Here is a 12,352-nt window from a genome sequence, read left to right on the forward strand (position 1 = left end):
GGATTGTGGGACAAGTTCAAAGTGTACATGACAGCTTTAATAATTTGGGATTCAGACGTCAGGTCCTTCATGCGATTGTACAACTGCCATTTTCAAAGGCAAAATCATCGCAGAAACGATCCAGAAAAAGAGGGCAGGCGTAGGACCAATGTTATAGTTTATAGTTGATTAAAAATTTGTTTTCATGTCAAGTATTTTGTAGTTGTGGAAATTGAGCTTTGTGAGTGTCGGTTTGTCCATCTCATCATTTTCTTTGCCTATAAGAACATTGAAATCTAGACTTAGACAATTTTTTTTTTGGGTTTAAAATGTAGATATTGCTAGTTTTTTTGTTAGGAAAACACAATACGTGACTGGGTTGCTAATGCTTTGCCCATATACCAATAAATAATGAATATACAGTTATCTTCTCCTTCTTTTATTAGAATTACGATTATTGTTAATATTGTTGATTTAGGTGGTAATGGGATGAGTGGAGTCAGTTTCAGGTTTGGATTATTTCGAGTTTTATCCGATCATATATTGTTTTGAGTAAAGATATTGAATTTGGGTTGTTAATTATTACGGATTTCAATACTTTGAATCAAATTAAGTTAAATTCAAATTAATTCACATGTCGGGTCATTTTGAATAAAATGATTTTCAATCACTTTGAGATATATTTTTTAATAATATATAAAAATATAACTAAAAGATCTAAGAATTATCGTTAATATTTAACTTAATTTTTTCTAGGTAAAGAAACTTACATATTAACATTAAATAAATAAATAAATAATAGACAAATAAGTTTTATGCACCAACTATCAACTCTATGAGCTTTCTCTCAAGATTCTTGCTTCAATTTCATTGTAATTTGTGGTGCTTAGCTAAGTAGAGCATTTCAATTTCATTTCAACTGGTTATTGTCCGATGCATGTAAAATAAACCATCTATCCTTTCCAGTTTGCTGAAAAAAAGGAAAACAAAACAAAGAAAATGATACAAACTGGTAATGGATTGGGTTTACGTCTATATATCATTACCAACTAGACGGCATCCTCACACTTTTTTAATGATTTAATTTTGTTGGACTAACTGGAAATTAATTTTTTTCTTGCCAAATCAATAAGTAGACAACTATTGCAATTATACATATATACCCCCAATGTGATAATTAAATGGACGACGAATATGTTAAAAGAGCAATTATCTTGCAACTTCTACAAGGAGCAAAATTTTTATTTTTTCTTTTCTCCCCCTTTATGCATGTGTGCATGCATATATAGATGTAGAGTTTTAATTAAAACAATATCTCAATTATAAGGCCTAGGGCCAAAGTGTATTTAAGGAGATTTTTCTATTTTACTCTGGAATTTTCTTTTGTATTCATATACCGTGGGAATTAGTCAAAATCACATTAGTTTGGAAGCAGTTGTATTATTTTTGGGATGTACAAGGTTCGAATTTACTTCTATACTTGGGCAGATAAATCAAATTTATCATGTTTTTTTAGTATGTATAATTTTATCAGTAATTTGTTTTAGTTTAGTTCAAATGTAATCAAAACTTAAAATATTTTGTAAAATGTCCATTTATGTTCTTGAGGAATTTTTTGGTCAATAATTTAATTTTGATTTTATATGATAAATTTGAGGCGACGTTATAAGTAGAGCAGTAAATTTGAATTTCATTCTGTCGCCTTTTATATAATAGTGCTCTCACAAATTTTTTCCCTTCAATAAGTAAGACAAATTCACACCAAAAAGAAAAAAAAATGATGATAAGGGGAAAAGGAAAAACAATTTTGGGAGTTTAGTTGGCATTTCTTTAGAATTTGTTTACATATGAGAAATTTTATTTATGCTCTTTAATTAATATACTTGAAGCATAGTGGATTAATTTTTTAAAAAATGTTGGATTCAAATTTTTTTAATTTATAATAATTAATCCTAAAAGATTTTAAATTAATGATTAATTTTTTTAAATTTCACTTAATTTGCCTTTTTGTGCACTTATTTAAAATATAAAAAAAATCATTTTATATTTCCTAGAATAGTGAAACAAAAATAATGGAAGATCTAAAATTCCGAAATCTTATTTTAAATTAACCATATATATGAATAGAAAATAAGATGCAATTTTAAGAAACATATTATAGTTGTCAATTCTAATTTTTCATGATATTCATTTAAGGTGCCAATGAATTCACAATAATTATTCATCTTAAGAGTGAAACAAAGTTTTTAGAAAGATATTAATAACAAAAAAATCCATTTTCCAGCCAGAAAGGCAAAAGCAATAAATTCTAATTCTATATATTTGACTGCCAACCAACCCTCCCTCTACCCTTCTCTCTCTGTCTCACTTAAACTGTTAACTTGATTCCAGGCTCCGTTTATAATAAGCTCTCTGTCTACTCCTCATTTTTCTCAAAAAATGGCGCCTGGGTCTTTGGTTGGACCAAGCCATTCCCCTGCACCATTTCTGAAACCTACAAGGCCAAACCTTAGTTGCAAAAAACATGTTAGTCAATCTAATGATAAGTTTTCTTTACCATGATTGCCATATTCTGTCTGCTTTTCTTCGTCTAAGATAAAGATGTTTTCTGATTCTCATTTTCTTTTTTGGTTTTGTTTTGTTTTGTTTTTAAAACATTTCTGGTTTAGTTATCTGTGATATGGGTTTTCTTTAATGTTCATGTCTTATGGCTGGTGCAAATGATGATTGCTCTTTGCGTCTTCAGTTTTGTCTGAGAGCCTCGGCCGGAAACTTGGACGATGAGGACCGTAAAACGATGATAACGAAACAAAATGATGGCTGGAAGATCCATTTCTCCGGCAAGAAACCGGCTACGCCATTGTTGGACATCATCAAGTACCCTGTTCATATGAAGAATTTATCCACAAGAGTAAACTAGAGATCATCATGGAATCCTTTGTCTCTCCGTTAATCTGTTCACCGGATTCTTCATTTCTTATCTTATGATTAGCCCGCTAGTTCCTGTTATATGTTTTTTGTTTGCTTCCGTACTCTCTTGCTTCTGTCATAACCAGCTATCTGCACAATTCCCTCTCATATTGTTTTTGTTTTCTACATTTTCTGCTGGCTTTTTTGTTAATTTCAATACTGAAATACCTCTAGGACCTTGAACAACTGGCAGCAGAGCTTCGAGCCGATATTGTGCACACTGTATCGGAGACCGGCGGGCATCTTAGTTCAAGCTTGGGTGTAGTGGAGCTGACTGTAGCTTTACACCATGTATTCAACACACCTGAAGACAAAATTATATGGGATGTCGGCCATCAGGTGAGAGTCTCGAGCGACTCATGTTCATATGGAAGTTCACAAGTAGGTAGCATATGCAAATGCCTCTTAAAATCATAGAAGATGGTCCTGAAAGCAATAAAATTGCAGGCATACGCTCATAAAATTCTGACAGGAAGAAGGTCGAGGATGCACACGTAAGAAAAACTTCAGGGCTTGCAGGTTTTCCTAAAAGGGATGAGAGCGTTTATGATGCTTTTGGTGCTGGACATAGTTCTACAAGCATATCTGCCGGACTTGGTATATGGTCTCACTCTAAACTCTTTCATTCCATGAACATGAGGTGTAAAACATAAAATTTAAGATACATCATGAGAACTTGAGAATATAACCAACATTCAATGAAAAAAATGTAGGCATGGCAGTGGCAAGAGATCTTCTAGGGAAGAAGAACAATGTCGTTTCAGTGATTGGCGATGGAGCCATAACTGCAGGACTTGCATTTGAGGCCATGAATAATGCAGGATTTCTTGATGCTAACCTAATTGTCATATTGAACGATAATAAACAAGTATCTCTGCAACTGCAACTCTAGATGGTCCTGCGACCCCTGTTGGAGCTCTCAGCAGGCTTTAACCAAGATTCAAGCAAGCACCAACTTCCGCAAACTTCGTGAAAAAGCAAAAGTAAACCTCTAAGATTTCTTTTATTTAAGTCTTCCATCCCAATTTTCTCCCATCTTTGAATCACAGAAATCTGACTGGACTACTTGTGTTGAAGGGCCTCGCTAAACAACTTGGCGTACAAGCACATGAACTTGCAGCAAAGGTAGATGAGCATGCAAGAGGAATGATCAGTGCTTCTGGCTTCACCCTCTTTGAGGAGCTAGGGCTATATTACATTGGTCCAGTTAATGGACAAATATTGAAGATCTAGTATTGATCTTTGAAAAGGTGAAAGCCATGCCTGCCCCAGGGCCAGTCCTAATCCATATCGTGACAGAGAAAGGAAAAGGCTATCCCCAGCTGAGGCATCGGCTGACAAAATGCATGGTAAAATTGCAACTCGTATATAAATGGTGATGTTATGCCCTATCAAAATGATCATTATTCTATCTGCTCTCAGGTGTAGTAAAGTTTGACACAAAAACAGGCAGGCAATTTAAGCCTACGTCCTCTACACTGTCATATACACAGTACTTCGCTGAATCGCTCATAAAAGAAGCTGAGGATGATGACAAGATTGTAGCCATCCACGCAGCTATGGGTGGGGGAACAGGTCTGAATTTCTTCCAAAAAGGTCCCAGACCGCTGCTTTGATGTAGGGATTGCCGAGCAACATGCAGTTACTTTTGCAGCTGCTTGCCACTGAGGGTCTCAAGCCATTCTGTGCCATCTACTCATCATTCTTGCAAAGAGGGTATGATCAGGTGAGCTCACCACTATATATATATATATATATACACACACACACTACATTGTATATGACTGGATTTCATTCTGAAGCAATATTCTTTCATTTCTCACTTTCTCCTGATTAGCACTTTTGTTGGAATATTTTAACTCCAATGGTAGGTGGTGCACGATGTGGATCTTCAAAAATTACCTGTCCGCTTTGCAATGGATCGAGCTGGATTGGTTGGTGCAGATGGACCAACCCACTGTGGTGCATTTGATATCACATACATGGCTTGCTTGCCCAACATGGTGGTAATGGCCCCATCTGATGAGGCTGAGCTTATGCATATGGTTGCAACAGCAGCAGCCATTGATGACAGACCCAGCTGCTTCAGGTTCCCCAGGGGAAATGGCACTGGAGTAGCTCTTCCACCTAATTACAAAGGAACTCCTCTTGAGGTGAGCATAATCAATTTTAGGATATCCAAACAGATAAGTACAGAGCAAATAAACTGACTAGTGTTTCTTCTTCAATGGTTCAATAGATGGGGAGAGGAAGAATTATCATGGAAGGCAATAGAGCAGCTATTTTGGGATATGGCTCTATAGTTCAACAATGTATTGAAGCAGCACACATGCTCAGATTGCAAGACATTTATATTACAGTAGCTGATGCAAGATTTTGCAAGCCTTTAGATAGAGATCTCATCAAGCAACTAGCACATGAGCATGAGATTCTTATTACTGTAGAAGAGGGTTCCATTGGAGGTTTTGGCTCACATGTTTCACATTTCCTGAGCTTGACCGGTATTTTGGATGGATCTCTTAAGGTATATATATATTTTTCTAAAGTATAAATTTCTAGCTTCCTTTTTCAAAAATTTGCCTTCTTCACATGTAAGTTTTGTTTGTTCAGAATCTAAATAGTTTTTGAGTCTCATTGCAGTTGAGAGCAATGGTGCTTCCTGATAGATATATTGATCATGGATCACCCAAAGATCAGATAGAAGAAGCAGGGCTCTCCTCAAGACATATCGCTGCGACGGTCCTATCTATGCTAGGAAGGCCAAAAGAAGCCCTGCAGTTGAACTAAGCACAAATAAACATCAGAATCTAGCAGTGGGAGTAATTTCAAAAACATTCAGCAGGAAGTTATCCACCACATTAAATATGATGGGAGACTCACCTAGAGTCCAAACTGACATTAGATCTGGACTCTGCTTTCTAGGTGTAGAGAAAATTGTACAAATCTAACTTAAAGATTCATATATGGGTTGTTGATATAGAAAGGTCAGAACTCCTTCTGGGATCACAGATGAACTAGTCAAAACCATAGCTTTTGCTTTTGTATATTCATCAAACCCTGCCCCCTAAATTAAAAGTTTCCTGCAGCATAATGTATTATCAATAGACTAGTTTATTGATTTTAGTAGATTCTCAGCTATCTCAGATTTTATAATAATTCATGTAGATAATCAATGCCCAACAAAAATTTCCAACTGGTGTTAAGGCTTTTCTAAGAGGAGTTGATTTTTAATTGGTAGATAACTTATCATCAATCAAGCTCAATGAGCAGCAATTCAAATTGGATAGTAGAATTGGCAGCAAATTATTTTTCTTTTCTGGAGTGCCAGAAGTGGCAAAGAACTGGATGAGTTAGTTGAGAAGGATGGTTGCAGCACTTGAAAGGCATACGAACATCTATAGTCTGTACTAATAAACTAAATAAGGCTTTAGTTCACTCTTTACATCAACTTGAGCTCATTTTAAACTTTTTGAGTGACCTTAGTCTCTCCCCATCAGATTTTATGTGAATTCCTCAGCATGTTAACATTCTAAATCTTCCTACTTTATCTTCACTTTTCACTTTTTATATGAAAAAACTCTTTTCTATGTCCTGTGCCAATAACAAGGTAAAACATATCACCATGTGAAGAGTTAAGTTCTGTAAGTACCCTATTATCTCCTATGTTCTGTTTGTTCAAGTTTAATCAGCGGCAAACTATGGCCAAATAGAGTATTTACATCAACTTTCATGATACCACAGGAAACCTTCTAACAATAGTGTAAATTGAAATAAAATTCCATCAAATTTAATATACCTCTTTAATCCAGGTCCTCCACAAATTGTTGAGAGGCACATGCATGTCAATTGAAAGACAGCAGCTTTTGATCCACTAGTGTCAGTCCACTGGTATGTAAAGAAAGAATCAGTTTAGTTGATCAGTCCAATATAGTTGGATAGATCTGCCCCGGCTGAACCTAGAACGAAGGATAGATATCATTTACAAAGTATGATTCACCATTAATATCCACAGGAACAGAATCCATCTTTAAAATGATGAAATCTTTTTGCATCTTGGGCAATTATTTCTCTTTGAACAACAATGCAGACCAATTTTATCTGTGAGTGACAAACCCCACAAACTCTAAGGTTTTTAAAAATCCTGATGTTAGCATTCCAGTTACTAGTCTTCCATAAAGCAAAAGCAATGGCAAGTTTGTCACTGTGATAATACAGTAACCTTTCCTTCTTAACCTTATCAAAATCTTGCAACAAGAGTTTTGTATCAGGAAGATAACCCAAAATTTAGACCACCTCAATCAATTCCTTGAATGTTTTAAATATCTCTGTTGAATTCGGGTGGGACCAATCCCTAGCCATGAAAGTATGGACCTCTTTAATAACACCAACCCTACTCATTGCAGGATTCTTTTTCAATCTCATCTCCCTCATTGTGCTTTATCTCAATAACAAGGCTTCATTTACCTGTTGAAGCATAAATGTTTGACAGTAGAACATGAGCTGCTTTATCCCCATGAGCAAGCTCAAGCACTCTGTTTTCAATTCTGACTGCCATCCCTTCCTCTCCATGAAAACTACAGGCACTGAGAAGTCTCCTCCATAATACCAAAAATGGATTACTGACCTGCTTTATTAAAGTTTCTGCTTCTTCAAGTCTCCTAGAACATCCCAGCCAATCAACCTTGCAAGCATAGTGATTTACGGATAGTTCAAAGTAGTCATTGCCTTTATGGAGGAAAATATATTACAACCTTCTTCAACCGACCCTGCACTATTGCATGCCAAGAGAATGCTCACATATGTCACATCATTTGGCATCTCATTTCTTGCATCTTGTCAAACACATTTAGAGCTTCATGTCCAAAATCATTATGGGCATAACTATAAATCATTGAGTTCATAGACACTACATCAACTTCAATTAAAGAGTCAAAAACCAACCTTGCAATATCTACACTTCCACATTTTCCATACAAGTCAAGAACTGCTGCCCTAGCATATCTATCTCTATCTAATCCAAATGTTTGACCATGGCATGTATTTGTTTCCTTTCTTTTAGCATTGCAAGGCTTGAATACCCACAAAGAATGCTAGATGATGTAAAAGAATTTGGACTAACTGAACTTCGAATTATTTTCCTAAATTTCGTCAGAGCCATTTCTTCTCTGCCATTTTGCACAAGAGCTGCTGTTAAAGATGTCCAAGTCACCTGGTTCGGATTATCCAACTGTTTAAATATCTGCAATCAATCATCAATCAAACCACATTTAGAGTACGTAGTAAGAAGTGAAGTTTTAGATGCAACAGCAGATTCAAACCCCATTTTAATGATAAGGTCACGAATCAACTTACCATCACTTAAATCCTCCAAATTCCAACACAATATCAATCAATGTACTCTAAATGGGCACTCATTAGCCTTGATTCCCTCCTTGATCAAAGTCCTAAATGCCTCTAAAGCTTCACTATCTTCTCCCTGCTAAGAACAACCGACAATCAACGCTGCGAACAGCACCACATCTCTTTCCGCAACTCTATCAAAACCTATGAGCTCTCCTGCCCTCTAATTTAAAACCTGGCCAAGAAAACGCCTTGGAAACAGTCGAAAAAGTGTAATTATCATCAGGAAAAACTCCCTCCAAAAACATATTTTGATAAAACTCCAAGCCCCTCTTTACTCCTTTTATGACTAATACAAGTACCAATCATAAAATATTAAAAATCCAAGTGACAATAAGCCTCTCCGGCATTCCATCGAACGTGGAAAATGCCACCGCGTTTAAGACACCTTCAAGGAGTTTACCACCCAAACGTAGGAACTGAAAACCAGAAATCATGTGGGCTAACCTCTTTTACTTTGTGCATCGTCCAATGAGGAAAGAACAGGAAAATTGAAGCTTCTTTAAGGGTGTTAGTGTTGAAGGCATGCGACTGCAGGTGGTGAATTTGGATTAGTTTTGGCACGGTTGCTTTAAGGCTTGCCATGATATTCTAAAGTTCAGTGAAGCCAACGGCTCCACCGTGGGACTCTTTTGCAGTACATTTTTCTAAGTTAGCTTGTAAAATGACGAGTAACATCCCTGATTTGTTGTTAATATTAGGTCATATGAGTGTTAAAGATAAATGTTGTACTAATATATAATTTTTATTTATATTGTTTTTAAAGTTAATTTTGAATGCATGATTAATTATAGGGTATGACACATTTTATTTTAAGTAAAAATCTAAAATTTTTATTTAAATTTTTATTAATAAAAAATATAATAATCGATTGTGAGAGATCAACAAAGTGAAACAATGTACTTGATACCTTATTAAAGTAATATTATTGGTCTCAAATCAAACTCACTTTTTACAGATAATATGAAAAATAAATTAAAAATATAAAATACTTGTGCCTTATGAATAATAAAAAAACTGAAATTAGCAAATAATTAACTACTTTAACATTTATCATTTATTGAACTTTTTTTATTGATTTTCTGAATTCTTTATTCAAACATTATAAATTCTTGAAGACATTGCTTTAAAATAGTTCGAAAAAAATAAATTTATCCACTCGTATTTTTTTTATTTTCTTTTAAACATACAGTAATATATAATACTATGAATTAGACATCGTAAATTATTTGCAAATGATAAAAATATATATATCTATCTCTCTCAACCAACCTCATAAATAAGAGAAAAGGAGTTTATGTTTGATCAAATATATGAAATTTAGATGATGCGTATTTAAGTGGTTCCATGAGATCTCCTGGTTCAGCTAGCCAAATTATAAGTGTAAAATTAACTTAATTTATAATTTGAAATTTTCAACTTGTTCTTCAACATATAAGATCATGTCATGTCTGTGTTGAAATTCCTTAGTATTAACTTCAGTTTCAACTTCTAACTATATATAATATAACTTAGTATTAACATGTTAATATAACTCGTAAAGTCTAATCAACCATATATAATATTTGATCTTAATTGATTTTATTGAATAAATTATTAACTCTATTGTATCCTATGAATTCAGCTTAAATATTATTTTGGGATATTCAAGGTTCAAATTTATATAAAGGTAAATCAAATTTACCACATATCTTTGAGTAAGTGTAATTTTATAACTATATTTTAATTTTATTCAAATGTAATCAAATTTTAAATATTTTATTAAAAATATCCTTTTATTTTTTTAAAATTATTTTTTTGTCGTTAACTTAATTTTAATTTTTTAAGCAAATTAAAATATATATAATGATAACATTTCATCTGTTCGAAAATATATGATAAATTTAAGTCATCATTATAAGTAGATTGATAAATTTGAATTCTATCTCATTACCCAATCTATAATAGTGCTCTCATGAAAATTTTCTCCTAAATAAGAACTAATAAATTTAAAACAAAAAAAAAAAGAGGCAAATTTACAACAAAGAAAAAGAAAAATCATGATAAGAAGAAAAGGAATAATAATTTTGAAAGTTTACATCCGAGTATTTTATTCATTGATTGGAGTACGATCTCTCTATTTAAAAGAGTAGAATTCGAATTCTCTTTTCGTGATTTAAAAAAAAAACAATTTTGAAAGTCTAGCTAGCATTTCATTTGAATTTCTTTACATACTAGAAATTTCATTCATGTGCTTTAAGTACTATACTTGAAACACCATGGATTATTTTTCCTTTAAAAAGTTCGATTCAAATCTAATTTTTTTTAAGATTAATACTAAATCCTAACACTTGAACAATTAGTTCATTGATTGGTGTATGATATTCTTACTTAAAAAAGCATGAAATCCCAAAAAAAATACTAAATCTTAAAAAATTTAAATTGACCATTAATTTTTTCTTTTCAATTTCACTTTATTTCCTTTTATAAAAAAGATTTATATTTAATACATTGACAATATATATCTTCCTATACAGTGTTAAACCACAAAAATGTGACACCTCATTAATGAGGTAAAATTAAAATCACTTAAAACTAAATATTAATAATTCTTTTACAAATCGTTTTTCTCTCTCTCCAACGTTCTCTCAATTGTTCTTTTCTTGTTTTTTTTTTCTCTCCAACTCCATCATCTTCTTCTCCTCTTTTTCTTCCATTAAGATCAATTTTGATAAAATTATGCAATTTCAAGAACGATGATAATTAAAAAATTTTATTTTCTCTTTAAACTCTCCTCCACGAGTTCTTCCCTTTTACACTATTATCATCTCTACTTGTTCCTAGATCTAGATCTAGGGTGATTGTAAAAACAATATAATATACCTAACTTGTATAACATACCTAGCTTATGTCTAATATCATAGGAACTAATCAAAATGAAAATCTTGCATATCTCATGTTTTAAGGAATCAAGATTGTTAAATCAATCCATGAGTACCCTTCAAAAAAAATCAATGGATGAGTTCTTTCATTATAAAACATATAAAAAGGTAATACCCTATTATGATCCTATGAAAATATCTAATTAAATCAATAACAAGAATATAGACTGAAGACTCTCAATCTCAAATCTCACACTTTAAATAGAAAATTTCATTGTCAATTTCAAATTTTAATCAATCACATATAAAGTAAAGTTGAACTTGAATAAATTTTTTATTGTTTAAAGAGACCAAGGGAAAGGTAGATTAGAGTTTAGAGAGAAACTTACTCTTTTCCTTTGTACTTTAGACTAGAAAGAAAAAAACAACTTTCAATCGAAAAGAAGAAAAACAAGATCCTAAAGATTTTTAGAGAGACATGGAGGATTTGTAAAAATTTTTGAGATCAGAAAGGTTAGAAGGAAACATAGAAGAGATTTTGGAGAGAGTAAAAAAATTTTAATTTTTTACCTCATTAAATGTTAAAAACTTTTTAATATTTAGTTTTAGGTCCCTAATTAATGAATTATAGTTTTATCTCATTAATGAGATGGCACATTTTGGTGGCTTGACAGTATATAACTTGTATACACCGTCAGTGCATTAAATATAAACTTTTATACAAAGGATTTATATTTGATGCACTGACAGTGTATATCTTCCTATACACTATCAAGCCACCAAAATGTGACACCTTATTAATGAGGAGAAGTTTTAACATTTAATGAGCTAAAAAATTAAAATTTCTTTACTCTCTCTAAAATCTTTTCTACGTTTCTCTTTAACCTTTCTGATCTCAAAAATTTTTACAAATCTTCCATGTCTCTCTAAAAAATCTTTAGGATCTTGTTTTTCTTCTTTTCGATTTAAGGTTGTTTTTTTCTTTTTGATTTAAAGTGCAAAAGAAAAGAGTAACTTTCTCTCTAAACTCTAATCTACCTTTCCCTCTAACCTTTCTCTTATTCTCTTTAACCAAAATGTGACACCTTATTGATGAAGAAAAATAAAAATCAATTAAGGACTTAAAACTAAATATTAATAAT

General features: G+C 32.7%; 2 protein-coding genes across 2 annotated transcripts; both read left to right on the top strand.

Moving 5' to 3' along the window:
• The first annotated feature begins 2,342 nt into the window (after positions 1 to 2,342).
• LOC110409438 (1-deoxy-D-xylulose-5-phosphate synthase 2, chloroplastic-like) lies at positions 2,343 to 4,960 on the top strand. The gene is given in 14 exon segments (XM_021418780.2): positions 2,343 to 2,505; positions 2,726 to 2,890; positions 3,124 to 3,288; positions 3,397 to 3,442; positions 3,445 to 3,546; positions 3,663 to 3,824; positions 3,827 to 3,871; positions 3,874 to 3,932; positions 4,027 to 4,162; positions 4,165 to 4,263; positions 4,266 to 4,298; positions 4,372 to 4,543; positions 4,545 to 4,675; positions 4,821 to 4,960. Coding segments are annotated over 13 exon segments (1,344 nt in total). The 5' UTR covers positions 2,343 to 2,418; the 3' UTR covers positions 4,618 to 4,675; positions 4,821 to 4,960.
• On the top strand, positions 4,821 to 6,072 carry LOC149527601 (1-deoxy-D-xylulose-5-phosphate synthase 2, chloroplastic-like). The gene is made up of 3 exons (XM_089785772.1): positions 4,821 to 5,102; positions 5,189 to 5,473; positions 5,590 to 6,072. Exons 1-3 carry the CDS (start codon positions 4,866 to 4,868, stop codon positions 5,734 to 5,736), a joined length of 669 nt encoding a protein of 222 aa, XP_089641898.1. The 5' UTR covers positions 4,821 to 4,865; the 3' UTR covers positions 5,737 to 6,072.
• Positions 6,073 to 12,352: the final 6,280 nt, after the last annotated feature.

This window comes from Theobroma umbraticum, unplaced genomic scaffold (genome assembly GCF_002168275.2).
Source record: "Theobroma umbraticum cultivar Fairchild unplaced genomic scaffold, ASM216827v3 scaffold_44.0, whole genome shotgun sequence".
Taxonomy (NCBI): Eukaryota; Viridiplantae; Streptophyta; class Magnoliopsida; order Malvales; family Malvaceae; genus Theobroma; species Theobroma umbraticum.